Source organism: Ceratosolen solmsi, unplaced genomic scaffold (genome assembly GCF_000503995.2).
Source record: "Ceratosolen solmsi marchali unplaced genomic scaffold, CerSol_1.0 scaffold11, whole genome shotgun sequence".
NCBI lineage: Eukaryota > Metazoa > Arthropoda > Insecta > Hymenoptera > Agaonidae > Ceratosolen > Ceratosolen solmsi.
Genome location: NW_011948416.1, coordinates 15,007,296 through 15,026,878, shown reverse-complemented (window position 1 = coordinate 15,026,878; position 19,583 = coordinate 15,007,296). Strand labels below are relative to the sequence as shown.

Below are 19,583 nucleotides of genomic sequence, written 5' to 3'. Positions count from 1 at the left end.
TTATAAATTCTTTCAATAGTAAAAATGGTAATTGAGCTATAATTTATAAAATTTAGGATTTCAACAACTTAAATAATATGAATTAAAATAATTTTTCAGTGCTTATTATTAATGGAATTAATACTAAATTTTAATATGATAATAAAAATAATTAGCAATTGTTTTTAAACGACAATTAACTATTAAAAATAAAATTTAAAATTTGCATTCAAATGTAAATATTTTATAAGAAACTGAAAATAATTTAAAAATAAATACAAAAATTTTTAAATATTGAAATAAAAATTAATATATAAAATAATTATGTAAAAATAATAATACCTAAATAAGAAATATGTAATAGTGAGTTATATGAAGATGAATTATTAACGTACATACTGGAGATTTTTAGCTTTAACGCACATTTACTTTTTCTTTATTTTGTATTCTTATAGAGTTTTTTGAGATTCGTGTTATTTGAAAATCTTTCGCCGATATACTTGCTCCAATAAAAAGTACAACTAATACAGTAAAGGTAAAAGAGAATTTAGAGAAGTTCATTATTGATTGAAAATGTTGTAATTGAATTGTCTATTGTAAAAATGACTATATGGATAAACCTGAAAAAAAAATCACTCCTTTTGAAGCCATTAAAAATTACATATATAACCAAAAAGAGTTTCACTATGCCAAGTTATATTGAAAAAATAGGCGGTAATAGAATAGGCATTAGTTTTGCGAAGACCTTTCAAATGAATAAGATAAATAATAGTTGAAAAATATTTTTAACACTGTGCTTTATATATATATAGTTTAAAGTCTAAAGTGAAATAAAGTTATAAAAAAAATTAATTATCAGTAGAAGACTAGCGCGATCAAAATATATGAATATTTTTTATTTTAAAAATAAGTAAAGATTTCAAATATAATTAATATTTAAGAAGAACATTTGCTTTAGTGGTCTCAAAGATTCATTATTTCCTTTACTTCCATTGACAGTTAAAAATTGATTAATAAAATCGTAAAGATTAAAAAAATATCACGATTTAAAATAATTTACAAAATAAAATGAGCTCTGGTTCAGAATTGAATAAGATATAAAATTAAAACTAATTAAAACTAATTAATATATTAATCTTATTAACGTTTTATTATCTACACTAATAAAAACTACCGAAAAACAAGTATATAATATTGATAAACTATATTATTGTATAATCTCTAATGTACAAAGTGTAAATTTTATTCATTAAATCATCATTTTTACTACAATTCATATCCGAAGTTCATTAATTATAAAAATATCTCTAAATTGAAAATGTTTTTAAATTTATATTTTTGTATAAAAATTATAATTTGTATCGTTATTATCAATTTGTAATATTAATGACGAAGTTTTTAAATGAGCTAATATTTACGCTATTTTATAATTATATATTGATATAATTGTTTTATTTTTTAAATATGTATTTCAATAATACTAAAACTATAATTGCTTTATTCATTTATTCGCTTTAAAATAAAATTATCAATTAAAACTTATTTGGATTTTAAATAAGTTTACATTAATGCATAATATTCAATAAAATTTTAAAATATAATTTAAAAATATAGAAATATAGAAATTTATTAGAAATAAAAAAGATAAAATAATTTACCAATCGTTATTTCATATACGATACGAAACTTATAAAAATTGCTGGTTCAATATATATATATATATATATATATATATATATATATATAATATAATAAGAACGCTATTGTAAAAAAAAATTCAATCAACTTCATATATTTTATTCAGAAAAAAGAATGAAATTACAATGAAAGTAGTTTTATTTTTAATATAAATCGATATAGTTGACTAATGAGACCTTAAATTAACCAAAAATTAATTATTTGAATGTCTTTGTATAAAATTGAAATTATAACACATTTAGTCTTATTCATCTAACATTAACTTTTTAATTAACGAATATTGCAGAGTTTTAAATTATTATTTATAACAAATGTTTTCTAATTATTTTCAATTTAATACATCTACAAAAATTGAATTATAAGCCTAAAGGAAACTAAGGCATATTATAAGAATATAAATACATATGATACATGTAATTAATTTTTTATTAATCATAACTGTGTGTAGTTCAAATAAACATAAATTCTCTATAAAGTATTTTCAACGTAGTTAATGGCTTATAAATTTCAGCTATACTGTCGATGATAAAATTATCACACACTCATAATTTCTCATAACTCTCATATTTAAACTATAATTATGTAGTCATATAAGTGCAAGATGTTAAATAATTACGATGCATATGCATATTAAATGTTATGCATAATATATAATAATCATTTATACTATTTTAATTCTTTTAGTTCAAGTAACATATAAAAAAAGTGATTTCATTAGTTTTAAATTAAATTTAAATGTATCTAAAGCCATTACCTATACTAATGTTCAATTTTTTTAATTTTTTTGTTTATTTTTTAATTATTAAAAGATTCAGACGTATAACTTAATATAAAAATAATTATTGTTCAATAAAACATTCGATAATCTATTTAAAATATATTAAAAGAAATATAAATATATTCTACGGTATAACAATGAAAATTTTTTAATTTTATGCAAACAAAGTTTTGTTCATAATCAAAATTGATTTTATTAATTTGATTCGTTACTTTAATATTGAATTGTAAATTTCTAATCGATTTACTGGTAATTGAATAAATTAATTTTAAAATGGAAAATATTTTATTATATTCTTAAATACTTTTTAAATAAAATTGAATTAATAGTGTAACAGAAGTAATAAATTAATTTTAAACTGTTATTTAAATTTTAAATAGTTAGTATAGTATACATTCTGAGGAGTTTTGAAAAGCTCCAGATTTGAATGAGACATTTTTTGCATTTTTCGAAAACACATGTAACAAAAAATACCATGATAGATTGACAAATGCATTTTTTTAAACGAATTTTATCTATTAAATAAGTATTATTCAAATCTCAAATACGTCATTTTCTCCTGTTTTTCCTATGTTTGCAAAAATCCATACCTATCTTCTAAAAGTCTGCAATATAAATAACTCTACGTGAAACTAATTTCGTTCTAGGTTCTTATTATAATAATACTAATATTAATTAATGTTAAATAATTTTCCTTTTATAATCATGCTTGTATAGGATGCAAATTATTCTTTATGTTAATTTGGAATTATAAAACAAAAATAAATTTATTTATCATACACTTTACTAAATATCCCAATCTACAATAAAACTTTAATTAACATATTGCATTAACGTTATTTGATCCTTTAATTTATAAACAATTTGAATCCATTTGTTCTATAAATCTAATGATAAAAATATAAATGATTGAAAATTACAAGCTTTTTTTCTAAATTATTTTAAATTCAAATTAAATTAAAAATATTTTAGAGACATAGTTTTTTTTCTTTTCGCTGATCGTAAATCAATTTATTTATAATGAAACTATAGGTAAAAATATATTTTTAATTCATAATTAACGAACTAATTTGTTTATTTATATTTCCATTCATTGTTAATATGATTTAACATTATTTTTATAATATATAATTATTATTTTAATAGGTTGCACATAAATTGATATATATGATTAAAATTGTAATTATAGAAAATTTAGCAAAGTAATAAATTTTGTAAAAATTTAAAAAAATATTCAACCGGTTATAACGAAATGGTTGTGTAAATAATTTACACATTTTAGTTAAGACATTTGAATTTTAAAGTTATCTTATTTTTATAAAAAGTATATTGAATATAGATTATTAGAGCTTTCAATATAATTGTTACAATACTGTCGCCACTTCAATTGTATCTAATGATAATATTTATCCATTATAATAAGCATTAGCTGTTTTAAAATTAATTTTTGGAATCTTACATATATGGCATATTAAGTATGAGAATAAGAAAAGTGTTTGGCAAATAATATTAAATCTACTAATAAAATCATCAAACCAAATTCATCAGGCTTCTCTCGCACATATGCGCGAAACGATACGTTACATAATGATGTGAATAATTCAAGTACGAATGAATTATTCATTTAATTAAATGATAATTATTACAAAAATTTGGTCTTTTATTTTCAAATTTCTATCAATTGTGCTGTATTGAAATAGCAAATTTTAAACACTGATAAACAGAGTAAAATGGCAATACATTAAATTCTTATAGTCAATCGGTGATAAATAGCAGGATAAGACAAGATAAGCTATCATTATTTGAAATACAAATGAAAATAATTCATAAACAGTAAGAATTTTTTTTATGAATTGGTTAAAAAAAGTTGTTTATTCATCAACGGATAAGTCAGAAGTTATCACAATCAGGAGTCTGGATTATGCATAAGTAGAGCAGGAGTGGGCGGGGCTCTGTATCAGTCTATACAGCCCTGAGTAAAAGATGCACGCTTGCACTTCAATGAGAACGACGAAAAATAGTTTGTGGTAGGACTGCGGAAGGGGAATGGCGAGGTTGAGGGTGTAGCAGAGATGTTAACGAGATGGAGTATTTAGTGGGCGGGGGGAGGGGTAAGTTGCTTACCCATATTATTGCCAGCCACAAAGATGGATCACTACTTCAACTGTTGTCGCTGCTGTTGATTTGACTCCGGTTTTGTAAACTACATTTTTGAGAGTGGGGTGGGTTGAGTATGAAAACACGCCACAAGATCGCGTATTCGTTTAACGCGTTGCTTCATTGCTTGCCGATCATCAGATCGTGAATAGTAAGCCGTAGTAACTTGTGAATGTCGTGATCAGTTTCTATTTCAAGTTGCCTCGGACTATGTGTTTACTGATCAAGCAACGGAAAGTCATTTTTGCACGATTAAGAATTAACGTATGATGGTTGACGCTTGCTTGTCTCATTAAATGTCTATTATACTTAAGAACTGAAGTTGAGATTCTACATTACAACATTAAAATCACTGAACCAATCTAAGTGGTAGGAAAGTATCTGTGCTGTGTTCTTGCTATATCTTTCTCTTTGCTTCTTCCTATGTTCATAGCCTCATCTGTATCTGCTTGCGAGTATTATATTTTGTGTATGAATATTGGCTAACGTGATTGCGCCTGAGGCCGCACAAGGGTGACTCAAATTTGAAGGTCTTGAGATTTGCATCAGCTGTTCTTTCTTTCGATTCTGGTCGTGCTAAAGTACCTTTTATGAAATATTATTTTCCACGCCGATAAGAATAATTAGCTGCAAGATTATAATTTAAATTATTTTCAATAATACTTTATTTTACACCATTTTTATAAATTCCAATAAAATATCTTATTTCTACTCGTTATTGTAAATATCTTTTAAACAAAAATTAACACAAACCTTTCCAATTTTTCTTCGAACTTTTTCTTGTAATTGTAATACATTTGTTATGTTGTTGCTTTAAAGTAAAATTTAGTTTAAAGATATGTAAAAATTAAAGTTTCTAAAATTTTATGTGTAGTTCTCTATATTTATATTATGTTTGCGCGCGCGGGTATATATACACGCATATGTATCTATGTGTATGCTAACTCACACGTATAATCCTGCGTAAACAAATTGCATATGTTAATAATTATATTCAAATAATATAGAAATAAAATAGAAATAAGTATAATAGCAGAGAATTACTTATTTAATAATATATAAAGACAAATTTTTATTGTCATATTTTCAAACGCAATTTGTTTATCATATCCTATATAGTGTAAGTGGTGCATAATTTATATCATTCATTCTTATTGACAAACAAGTGCGATCATAGGTCAATTCATCGTATTTAACGTTAGTAATTAATTTACAAGGGTGCGAACTTTCATGCTTTAATAAATTTTGTTTATACTTTCAAAATGTATAATGCATAAAATTGCTTTTAGAAAAGGTAGGTAATAAAATATTTGATAAGTTTAATCAAATAAATTTTTAATTTAAAAAATTTCTGTATATAAATATAAAACTTTTGTTGTGCAATATCAATGAAGTATTAACAGTGTGTTAACAAAAACTATAATGAAAAAAATATGTAGCATTTTGCAGATATTAAATTGTTTTAATACAATTTCACTTATATCCAGTTATATCATTTTCAAGTTTAATTATATCCTTTAATTTGTTATAATATTTATTAAATAATAAAATTTAAACAAATTATGAGTTCTTGCTTAGTTTAGCTTAATTAATGCAATAGTTTTTTCCTACTCGACAATCGGAAATATTAATTTCAAAAATTCTGTCGGAAAACTTTGTTTAATTTAATTTTCAAACTTTTTAAAAGATGTTATTTATAACTTCAAGTTTTTTTGTTACATTTAACAAAAATTTTTAAAATTCATAAGAATATTAGTTTTCTATTATATGAAATATATATTACATTAAATTTTAAAAATTGTCGATAATGGAATTGTTTTTATTATAAATTACAAATTTTACTAATAAAAAAATTAATAAATCAATATAGATCATAATTTTTTTCATTTATTTAATATGTCGTTCTTTGAAGAAGGGTTAGACCTTATGAGCAATATAATTCTTAAAATACACATAACTTTAATTATTATTTAAAGCATAAAATTATTTTATAATTAATTGTAATGTTTTACTAAAATATATTTAACATTCTTGTACATTACATTAATGTCAGGTAAAACTTTACATTAGATTCTAATATTTATTATATAAATAAATTTAATTATGTATTATAAAGAAATATGTCTAATGACATACTTTTCTTGATTTAATGTAAAATAAATATTAGTGAACTATAAAATATTATTATTATAATCCTAAATTTAAATTACTTTTTATATTCAAAAATAAAAAGTAAAATAGTAGTAAAATAGTAGTAAAATTCAAAATTAAAAAAAATTTTAATATTTAAAAAAAAATTACTTTACTTAAAAAATATTTATATAAATAATAAATCCCTAATAAAAATATTATTCAATAACTATGTAAAAACTTCTAAAAATTTATTTGTTATTATTAATAACAAAAAATCATACAATCATAATAATTTAACTTTTGAAAAACATCATACTAGCAAATTTATCCATTAAGTTTTCAACTTAGAAATATCATGAGTTTAATTAAATATTTATTAATTTAATCATTTTTAAAAATTATTTTTATAATGTTTTTGAAATTTATATATTATTGAGTAATTAAATCGAGATATAAAATTAGTCGATTAAATAAACAAAAATTATAAGCAATTGAATATATGAAGTAGTTTCAATATTTAAAATTACTTAAAATAAATTCCTTAATCTTGTTAAAAAAAAGCAGTATTCAGAAAGTTATCCATAGTTAATTTAATGAAACGAATAATCAATCCTATAATTATTCAATCCGCTAAAACTCATTTCAATTAATAACATTTTTCGACCATACACCTTTAAAATTAATGCCATGAAATATTTTTAGTATTTTACACAAATTGTACACTTTAATAAATGTTATGATATTGATAATTGAAAACTATAATTAATTTTTTTATAATCAATATTCAATATATTTTTAATAATAATAATGTATATAAATTGTAAAAACAATAAAATTTTTCATTGTTAAATAATTATTCTGTTCTGATAAATGTATAAACTACCTTAATATCTACAAAAGTTTAAAAATCGGACTATATTCATTACTCTTTTCAAATTTTTATTTAATTAAAATAATAACTTTAAAAATCCTTATTTATATTTAAAGTTAGTTACAAGTCATTCAATAAAAATTTAGAATATACTTGTTTTATAATATACTTAAATTTTAAATCTTTAAATAATTTGTCTCAAAGGTATGAGTTCAAAGTAATAATTAATATATGATTTTTAAATTTTATCTACTTATTTTTAATTATTAATCCTAAGGTATTTAAGTGCTCAAACTAAGAGTATGTATTTTTTTTATTGTCTAAAGTTTAACTATTGTTTTTATTTAAAATTCTAAGTATTATATAAGACAAAGGTAATACATACATGTATCATATATAAAATGAAAGAATGGATTATACGTGTATTTAGAGTTTCAAAATTGTAATTCTAAAATTAAAGTAAGGTTATATTTTATAAGATTATACATTATCGTGATAACATTTAATAAAAAAGCTATTTTTTCTATTAAATTTTTTATCGATTAAATGCCATGTAGAAATAATAATAATACTTGAAAAATGTTAGCAATTTTCTCCATACAACCTTGCTTTTATGACTTTTATTTCTTCTGTAGTGTTTGAAAAAATAGTAGTATAATACAAATAACTATTGAAGATACCTAAAAATATTATTTCCTATAATATCTTACATATTTTATTATATTATAATAAAACATAAATAATTTGGTCTTTTACTTGTTACTATCATAAGTTTTTTATATTTTTTAAAAACCCTATAATGATTTATAAAATTATTAACAATACGGATGATAAAAGTAATATATGTTTTATTTCATATAATTTACTAAATAAGAATATAATATCTGTATGAATTATTATTTTTAAATTATAATGAAAAGAAAACTTATTACATAAATCAGAAAAATCCTTTAATCCTGATAAATAATAGTTAGAATTGAATTTGAGATTTGTAATTGATTTAAAAAAATATATTAATCTAGAACATTAAACTAAACATTGTTTAGACGCATTTAAAAGTTTAGAATGTAACAAATCATTTATACTCAAAAATATTTATTAAATTTTCAACAAAGATACTTTTTACTTCATGTTAAATTTAATTTATTGAAACAATAACCAAGTATTAAAGTTAAATGATTTTTATCCTATATAAATTTTAAATATATTTCCTACCAATTTAATCAGTTAAGTAATAGTATATAATATAATTTAACAATCAGATTTATCGTTACATTAACAATTGGTTGGAAATTAAATTTTGTATTACCTTTTAAACTTAAAACAATCTAAATAATAAATTTAATTAAAAGTCTTATATTTGATTTTTAAATGATAAAAAAGAAATTAATAAAATTTAAAAATTCGACGTAAAGAATAATTGTGCCGTATATTGGGATTAAAATAATTTCTATATATTTGTTATAATTCTTTACGTATAAGTTATATTTATTTAAAGCCCATACGAAATAATATTAATAATATAATTATTATATTATATATTATAGAAAATTATATTAGTTATATATTAGATATATAATATATATTAAATATAATATTATATTTACGATTCTAATACATATTGATACAATAATTTTTATCTGCAGATATAATGCGTGTGAAGAACTGGATAGAGGTCACCCAAAGAATAAAAATTAATATTGAATATATTAAAATTATTATAAAAATACTTAAGAAATGAGATTATCAAATGAGTAAATGAGAAAACGTTAAATGAGTATAACAGTGTCTTTATTAATTCATTAAACAAAAAAATGACTGTGTCATACACTGCAGAAGTCGCTACATGCAGAGGCTTTGGCTGTTTTCTAAAACTATTATTGAGGTAAATATTATAAATTATTTAAATAATAAAAGCATAAAATTTTGGAATATTATAATTAAATATTTATATAATTAAGAAGTAATAGAATTATAAAAATATTCTGTAAGATATAAAATGTGACGTAAAAATACACAATAATTACATTTTTAAAAATAAAATGTTTAGATATTTTATAAACCCAAATGTAGTTAAATAAGCGTTATAAAATATTAAATTATAAATCCATATTTATATTAAAAGTGGGTAACAATTTCATTTATATGTAATTATATTTAAATACATTGTACATTGTATATATTGTAAAATAATAAAGTAATTCGTGTAGTTTAAATAACTATTATTCAATAGCTGTAGATTATATTATACACAACCTTTATTTAAATTTATAAATACTGAGTATAGAATATAAATATTTCTTAATATTTATTTAATATTTAGATTTCATAATAATAATAATTATTTTATATAAAAAATTAATCGCAAATCTATAATATCTCATTAATAGTATAATTTAATAGTGATTACATATTTATATATATAAGTAATCTACAGAACGATTTTATTAATACGATTACATAAAATAAAATATTTACTTATATATATATATATATATATATATATATATTATAAATTGCATTTATATATATAAAATTAAATTTTAAAAACAATTAATTATTTATTAATTTAAGCAGTCATCATATATTTATAAAAAATTATGATTGCTACAGTTTTAATTAATTTTAAATATTGTATCAAAAATAATACATTTTACAACAATATATTTTCAAATTAGTGATTGGTATAAATATCTGATATTCGTTTCCCGTATAGTTAATCACCTACAACCATTGTGAAATAACAATGTATTATGTACTATATAATTACATATATCAGTGGATATTTATTTGTTTAAATAATAACAGAGCATTATTATATTTACGTTATTGTACTATTAATTCTAAGGTAATACTATTAGAAATTAATAAGATGAAAGAGATTTAAAATGCTATGTAACTTTTAATTTATAACCAATTTATACGTAGTAAGCATAAATATTAATTTTGTAACGTAATGTATCGCTAAAATATTTAACATTATTAATGTTTCATTACGTTATTACTCAATCACGCAATTAATTACATAAGTGTAATAGTAGCTAATAATCATTCATTTTCAATAAAAGTATATAGAAAAATAGGAAATTAAAATTTTTATTAAAGTACTAAATGAATGCGGAAGCAACTTTCACGGAAACTAAACAAATTTAAAAAACAGATTTATATGAATCTACAAAAAATAACGAAAATTTTAACAAAATATATGTTTACAGTTTATAATTGATTATAATTTTAAAGAAAAAACGCAATATTAATATAAATTATATCATATAGATAATCTTAATATTTTGAAAATTTAGAAAAATATGGATAAATTTTTTTCCGCATATTTTTAAAGACTTTTGATTTTGACATAATCTTAGATATGGACATCTGAAAATAATACAGTAAGATTTGAATTAATTATATTTAAACTATAATTGGAATAAAGTAGATAGATAACGAATTTATACTGCACTATTTAAATATAAACATTTTAAATGTAATAATGTATTTTATTGTTTTATTATATTCTTGTATTGATTTATTCTATTGTTATTCTAATTAAATCATACGATGGAAAGAATACAAAAAATATTTATTGAACCAAATAGTGTGGAGATTATTTAATAATTTTGATTTTTTACTATTATAAAGAAGTGTATCATCAGACATATTCTTCATAATATTTCATGTATATTTAAAACAAATAATAAAGTATCACAGTACAATACGATAAATAAATATATCGTAAGACGAATATTAAAATTTGCTAATGAAATTTCCTCAACCAAACTATCGCGAACCCATACATTACCTACATTTAACTCTACACTTGATTTTAACAATAATACATGCCTTAAACCATAATTTTTTATTCGAGATTTATTCTTTTTCCAATAAAATGATTATGATAATTTATTCTTAATTTATGCAATTTAATATAATTTTAAAAGACTGAAATCTTTAATACTAAATTGAATGTAAAAAATAAATACTAACTGAATACTTTCATACTAAATCTTTAATATAATCAACCAAAGATACAATTCAATTTCGTTACATAGCTAGATTAATTTACATCTCAATTGTTTAAACAAAAAAATTAAACATACAGGTATGCATAAAGGATAAAGGTCAAATAAACTAAACGGTCATACTTAAATATTACTTACAATAGTTGCCTTTTATGTTTGTTGTTTTAAAATATTAAAATTAATTATTGTTAGCGTTGAACTTTTTTTTAACAAATTTAAATGATTTAAGATACTATATTTAGAATGACTATAAATATAGTACTTTATCGTCTTTTATCAAAAGTCGTAAAAAGAATGTGCTTGAACAATGAAAACAAATTAATCTCAAAATAAAAAAGATAAAATTATTAATATTTAATAATTGATTTAACAAAGACAACTTAAAACAACAAGTTTACTTTCATTATAGAAAAAAGGTGCTCAATAACCAATTGCAAACTATTCAGTCCAAATAAGATAATGTTCCGTTCCATTAATTTCGTTAAAATAATATTTTTTAGAAAGTAATTTAAAAATCTAAATTTCATGCTATAGTTAATAAACTAAACAAAGTATAAACATTTCACTTTATTTTATAGAAATAAAATATTTAATCAATGGATTAAAAAAAATGATTGATTGCAAGTATTAGTGATTTTGAAATGGTTTTATTATTTTTTACTTCAAATAATTAACTATTTCATAAATTTGATGTAAATATCGATTTATCGGAAACTATTCTAAATGTTATATTAATTAAAGAATAAGGATATTGCCAATAATTTCTAATTTATATACAAAAAATATCAATTATTGTATTTACACAAGCATTGGTTTAAACTTCTTAACTTTAAATTTTTGAAGAACTTATTTGCCATAGTAAAATATAATACATGTATGTGTACATATACTTAATTATATATATAAGAAGATAGTAATAGTAGAAACACGTGTATTAGATATATTTACATGTATACATGTAGTTGTAAAATAATATGAAATAATGTGATTTGATTTAACATATAATTTTTCATAAAATTACTTGTTTTTATATTTATTACCTTTTGTACTTTATTGGCAGTAATTACAAGAAATTAATTTGGAATTTGTTTCTTGTAAACGAAGTATATTTTTACCTATTATATTGTACAAATTTTTTAAATTTTTAACATAAATTTATGTGATTCAATAGATCTAATAATGCATTGTTAATATATTTGTAGTTATTATAATCATATTGATTATACTATTTTTTTTTATATGAATAAGTGTAAAGAAAAATGTTTAAAAATTTTGGAATACTGATTTTGTAAATCCATTACATTATATAATTATTACAATTAGATTCCGTAAATTATTATAATATAACTTAGTATGTATAAAAAGCTCACCTTTCAAGTTTTTTAAATGAAAGAAAGGTAATATTTTAAAAATAAAAGGAAGTAAAAACATTTTTAATACGAATGCTTTAATTTGTTTGATAAGAAACGAAAATTTAATGTTTATTTCAGATGGAAAGCAAGTGTTTATAAATTAATATGGATAGATATGTTACTCTTTCTTACGATTTATTACTCACTATCAGGAATATATCGTTTGGTTCTCGATGAGGAACAAAAAAGAATTTTTGAAAAAGTTGTAGAATTTTGTCGAAGACACACATCTTCAAGTCCTCTTTCTTTTGTATTAGGTTTTTATGTAACAATAGTAATGAATAGATGGTGGAATCAATATATAATGATTCCATGGCCAGATTCTATAGCTGTTTTTGTTTCTGCCACGATTCACGGAAACGATGAACGAGGAAGACTTATGCGACGAACCATTGTTAGGTACGTATATTTTACCTTAAAAATTTTGTTTACTTATATTACATTTATTTTTTAAACCAATGATTAAATTAAATTATCGATTATTTATATTTAATATTAAGAATCATAAAAAGAGATAATGATAGAAAATGTAAAAATTAAGTATTATTAATTTTAGTTATTCATTCAAGCATGTTTTTCAAGCATGTAATAAACAATTTTTTTAATTTATAAAAGAAAAGAGTTCAAAGTAATATAATATAACGACAAATTACGATAGTTAAACTTACGTTTTATAAAAGTAGCTGGAAGACCAATGAGTTATTATACATTGTAATAGCCGGATGCTGAAGGATATTTCTTGATGCCTTGCTTAAAATGAAGGCGGGTTCGGTTAAAAAACCGGTGCGTGTGCAGTTAAAAAAATTTCAGTTAAAATTAATTTTATTATGAAACAATATAGAATACTTTATGAAAAAATCAACTATTAGAAAATAATAAAGGTCATAAGTATTGCAGATTGAGTCTTATTTGAGGAACTAAGGGGTTTTGGGTGCACCACGGTGTATTATATATATATATATATAATATATATATATAATATAACGGAACTATATGGTACAGACTAGCTATATGAATATATTATTGTATCATTAGATATAGTTGAAGCAAAGAGAAATTGGAGACCTTCCATACGGAGACTAATATTAGATACCAATACTGAAGGACTGCGCAATTGTCCTGTAGTCTTTGAGGTTGTCATTTGTTATGAAAAATTATTGAAAATAAAACACACATTCTTTATCAATAATAAATTCTTTAAAAAAGGCAGTAATTCAAAGAGAAGTTTCAAGTTTAAGATTTTATTACATTAATACATTAGGAAAAATGAATAAAATATAAATATGTATTTTATTTATAAATTCAATCAAAATAATGAAACATTATATAAATGAAAGAGAGTGAGAGAGAGAGAGAGAGAGAGAGAGAGAGAAAGGTGAAAAAGGCTGATCTTCAAAGCAACATACATATTTCACATGCGCTGTCGCATGCTAATGTGCCTACATGTACATACACCCGTGTATACGTACGTGAATACTTACAAACAAACAGTATATTTACGTAAACTTATGTATAAAATTTTAGTTACAAATATTCTTGAAATTGCAATAATTGTGAATAAAATAAAACAATATCTATATTTGAATATTAATTGCAATAATTTATTTTTAATTTAAATCTATAAGTCGATAAAATTAGTTAACAAAAAAGAAATATAACATTGCAAATTAATTGGATTAAAAATATATTAAAAAAAAATGTATATACAGAAAAATATTAATTATCAACTACCAGTTAAGTATATGAAATTATTAACTGAAATAATCTTATTATTAATTCATTTCACAGATTTTTTTGTTTTTGTTTTGGTGTTATGCCCTCATAATTTATATTTGTAACTGATTTTTTAAAATTCAATTATAAATAAATATGTAATACATGATTTACATAAATAAAATTTTTAAGAAATTAAATAATTATCATAGTTTTGTAAAATCACGTAAAAATATATAATATATGATTATAATTGATTTAGGTACGTTTGTGTGTGCCTCACTTTGGTTTTGGCTAATGTATCGCCTCGCGTAAAAAAACGTTTTCCAACGTTGGAGCATTACGTAGATGCAGGTTTGTTGCTGGAAAATGAATTAGCTATTTTTCATAGTTTGAACAGTAAATTTCCAAAGCCAAGTAAACATTGGTTACCAATAGTCTGGGCATCAAGTATTGTAACGCGAGCACGAAAAGAAGGTCGGATACGCGACGATTTTGCCGTTAAAACGTTAATAGATGAACTCAACAAGTTTCGGGGATCATGCGGTGGCCTTGTACATTACGATACAATTAGCATACCTCTCGTGTATACACAAGTAGTTACTATTGCTGTTTATACCTACTTTCTCACCAATGTTATTGGACAACAGTGGATATTGGAAGAATCCAAAACCGTTGATATTTATTTTCCAGTGTTTACGACACTCGAAATGTTTTTTTATATGGGTTGGCTCAAAGTTGCTGAGACACTTATTAACCCTTTTGGCGAAGATGATGATGATTTTGAAGTCAATTGGATCGTTGATCGAAATCTTCAGGTTACTTAAAATTTATATACATAATAAATTAAATAAAATATATTTATTTAATCGTAAGACAAGAAAATTGTTTTATAGTATTAATTTCTTCATTATTTTTATTTAATAGGTGAGTTATCTCATTGTCGACGAAATGCATCATGAACATCCGGAACTAATAAGAGATCAATATTGGGATGAAGTATTTCCAACAGAATTACCTTACACAGCAGCGGCTCAACCTTTCAGAGAAGAGCATCCGGAACCATCCACTGCTGGTATTCAACTTTCGGCTGCACAACAAGAATTACAGCCTTCATCTATAAGAATTGACGAAATAGAAAAAGAATATCAGCAAAAATATCAAAATGACATGAATGATGATGCGATTTCGGGAATTCATTTTGTTGCAAATGGCGGTAAAATATCAAGGTATGCAACGGTATTATAAATGCATTTGTATGCACGAGCATATTTACTTAAATTTTACATTATTTACAATATTATTCTAAATAATTTAATTATTTAATTTTTAATTAATTAATTTTCAAAGAAAATTTATATTACAAATTACATTTTTTTTTCATTTAAATTTTGAATAGTTTTTTAAGTCATCAATTATAATTAATATTCAAGAATTGGATGTTTTTTAAAACTGAATATTTTTGTACAATATTGTATTAATTTATTCAAAATAAAAGTAAATAAATTTATAAAAATGTTAAAATCTATTTGTAATTTATTAAGAAAGAATGTTGTAATATTATATGGGTAAAAATAATAAAAAATTAAATAACTAAGGAACTACTGTTAAATATTTTAGATAAATGTAAAGTATTGAAAATTTCCAAAAAATTTTCGAAAAACCATTGGAATTATTATAACTTAATCATTACATATTAATGTATAATTAAAAAATATATTTTGTAATAACAAAATTATGCAATTAAATATAAAACGTTTGCAATCTAATTTTCATTTAAAGTTCTCTGTGGTCTAATTCACTTACACTAGATTGTATTTTGAAGTAGTTGCTCATTGATGATATATACCGTTTAGAATTACATCTTAAACACAAAACTTTAAATAATTAAAAGATTAATAATACATTTTTTTTAATTTATAATCGAATAGAATATAAAATATGACCATTTTCTTCAATAAATTTGTTATAAATCAAGCTTAATAGTCTTAACACTAATCATTAGATTTAGTTATATATTAAATAAAAACTTTATGTAGAATGTCATACTCAGAACTTTATTTTAATTATCATATTACGGGCGTAAAAGTTAGTGTTTATTAGTAAATAGTAAAAATACTATTTATTAATTCTTGAATTAAGTGTTTTATTGAAAAATGGAAATTTACTGCTTATCTTAAATATCTAGCATTTATAAATTATTTAATAATTATTTGTACTATTTTATTTATTAAATTCCATACTATTTAAATAGGAGTGGAAGTCGAGTAAGTAATCGTGATAGGAATATGAGTAGTGGTTCAACTCCAAGTAATATTGGAGGTTCACTTACAAGAATAAATAGTGTGACTAATGTACTTAAAAGAATATTCAGCAAAGAAGACAGGCCAGATGGAAGTGGTTCAAAAACACCTGGAAGACTTCCCAATTCGACTTCGGCTACATCTTTAAAAGCTCCAGGTTTGTCTTTAATATTTTAAGTTTTTATCTTCAAAAAGTATTTAACAGTTTATAAAATCTTTCTCCGCTTACTTTTTTTTAAATCCTCATTATCTTTCATACAAATCATTTACTTTTGTTTTTAATATATACTAGTATATATATATATATATATATATATATATATATATATATTTATATAATATAATTTATACATATATATATATATAATATATATTTAGTTTTCAAATAAGTGCTGTTTATTTAAACTTAAAAATCATTAATACATACTTTTAAATTATAATTTGCTAAATTTAACAATTTTTTATGATAAATGGAAATTTTCAATGAAATATTTTTAGAATAAAGTAATATCTTATTATTTCCTTTTTATGTTATAATATCAAAATAATTGAATGAATATTATCAATTATACGAATCAATTATATGAATATTATCAATTAGTAACTCATAAGATTATTTCACTTCAAGGAGGAGTTGGTTCTACGAGAATAGACGTAATTGAAGAAGTAGACGAGCAAATGACAATGACATCGATGCGACCAGAAAGCCGTCCACATATACAAAATATATTTCCTCAGGGGCCACCACCCGCAAGTGCTCCGGTTGATGTTCCTGGATCAGTGTCTACGACACACAATGGTGATATTTTTTCTACTAGTGCTCCAATACATGGTTTAAGCGTTTCAATAGATAATGTTGGTATCTCACCAAATGCTGCTTCAGTACGATATGGTACAAGGTACGTTATAATACAATATATTGATATTTTATCAATATAAAATATAAATTAGAACTAGCAATGACAAAAGTTTGGATAGCTTAATTTCATGAGATAATGACTTGTATAAAACAAGTATTATGCGAATACAAGATTAGTAAATGCTGATGCTATGCACATACGAATAGACTCACAATAAATTCCATGCTACAAATTTTAATTTATTTTAAAATCTAATAATATAGAATTTATTATATAGAAGAATTATAACGAATATTATAAAGAAGAATTATAATATAGAAGAATAATTTTTTTTATACAGCTTACATATAATATTGCTAAGTAAAAATACATTTATATTTAAACAATTGCTAAGATAAACAATTAAATACTTATAATAGTGACCGTTAAAATACTAATAATTTATACCTATCAATAAGAATATGATATTAATAAAACTAGGAGTTTACATCACAATAATAATTAGATAATAATAAATATTTAAATAAACATTTTTGCTTTCAAGAAACTTTTAATAATAAAATGTAATTTCTTTATAAAATATTAGAATTAAAAATTAGAAAAATGATGTTTCGTATGATTAAACTGAACTAAATTTATTTTATAATTCTTTATATTGATAAAATAATTGTTAAATTTTGTATTATTCATTCATTTATATGCTAATTAATTAATTAATTTATAACCAAGAGATAAATATTTAATTTCGTAATTACTTTTTTATAACATTTTTATTCATTATTTCCATATTTACTTATATTTGATAATATGATACATGAAATAAATGCAAATTATTATGCAATACAATTGTGAAATATTACAGAACGCAGTTGTCGGTTCCTTTAGAGCACAATAGTAGAAGTGTTGATTCTACTGCCTTCACTAGAGATACTAATGAAAGTACGCGTAGTTCATCCTCAAATGGCAGTTTAGACGACGAATTTACGAAATTAAAATATGAAAGAGAGAAGAAAAGAAAAGAAAAGGCTTTACAAAAACTTAGCAGAAGTATAAGTAATCGGGTAACTACAGATTCATCTTCACTTGACATGAATGACACGGAGATGCTTCTAAGTGAATTAGCAAGTACTTCTCGTCGTTATTTACATCCATCAGACTGCGAGGAAAAAGAACAGCAACCTAATTCCAATTAATTATTTATCTTCGCTACGTAATGGTTAATTATTAATCAATTCTTATTTCTGCTAATTCTCTTATTTCTTTCAATTACAGTAAAAATTTCTATATTATTCTATCATTATAAGCTTTTATGAAGTTTAAACACTTTTGGGTTTGAATTTAACAATTTGCCATACAAAATTGCTTAGCACTCACAATTTATTAATAGCTATATTTCTAAATAAAATACGTACAGAATATTAATAATTTATTGTACATATACAAAAACAGTATTTACAAATATAATTAAAATAACGAATTATAAAACTTTTGTGATTATATGAAATAACAATGCACAAGTATTATATTTTTATAGAAAAATGTTGTAAAATTGATAAAATTTACTTATTCAAAATATAGTTCTTCGAAAATTTATATAATAATTTAGAGTTTAAATTTGAAATTTAGTAGTTAATACATTAAAAAATAAATTAAATATTTA

At 21.6% G+C, this 19,583-nt stretch overlaps 1 protein-coding gene across 1 annotated transcript; it reads left to right on the top strand.

Annotated features, from left to right (window-relative positions):
- The first annotated feature begins 4,404 nt into the window (after positions 1-4,404).
- LOC105359428 (bestrophin-4) lies at positions 4,405-19,168 on the top strand. The gene is made up of 8 exons (XM_011496039.1): positions 4,405-4,981; positions 9,263-9,501; positions 13,126-13,446; positions 15,023-15,578; positions 15,688-15,989; positions 17,015-17,220; positions 17,692-17,962; positions 18,786-19,168. Exons 2-8 carry the CDS (start codon positions 9,431-9,433, stop codon positions 19,114-19,116), a joined length of 2,058 nt encoding a protein of 685 aa, XP_011494341.1. The 5' UTR covers positions 4,405-4,981; positions 9,263-9,430; the 3' UTR covers positions 19,117-19,168.
- The last annotated feature ends 415 nt before the right edge of the window (positions 19,169-19,583 follow it).

Excerpts from the sequence above, each read along its gene's own strand:
- LOC105359428 (XM_011496039.1), top strand. The coding sequence starts at position 9,431 with ATGACTGTGTCATACACTGCAGAAGTCGCTACATGCAGAGGCTTTGGC. Across the intron at positions 15,990-17,014 it reads AATGGCGGTAAAATATCAAG|GAGTGGAAGTCGAGTAAGTA; the intron begins GTATGCAACGGT and ends CTATTTAAATAG. Across the intron at positions 17,221-17,691 it reads TACATCTTTAAAAGCTCCAG|GAGGAGTTGGTTCTACGAGA; the intron begins GTTTGTCTTTAA and ends TTTCACTTCAAG.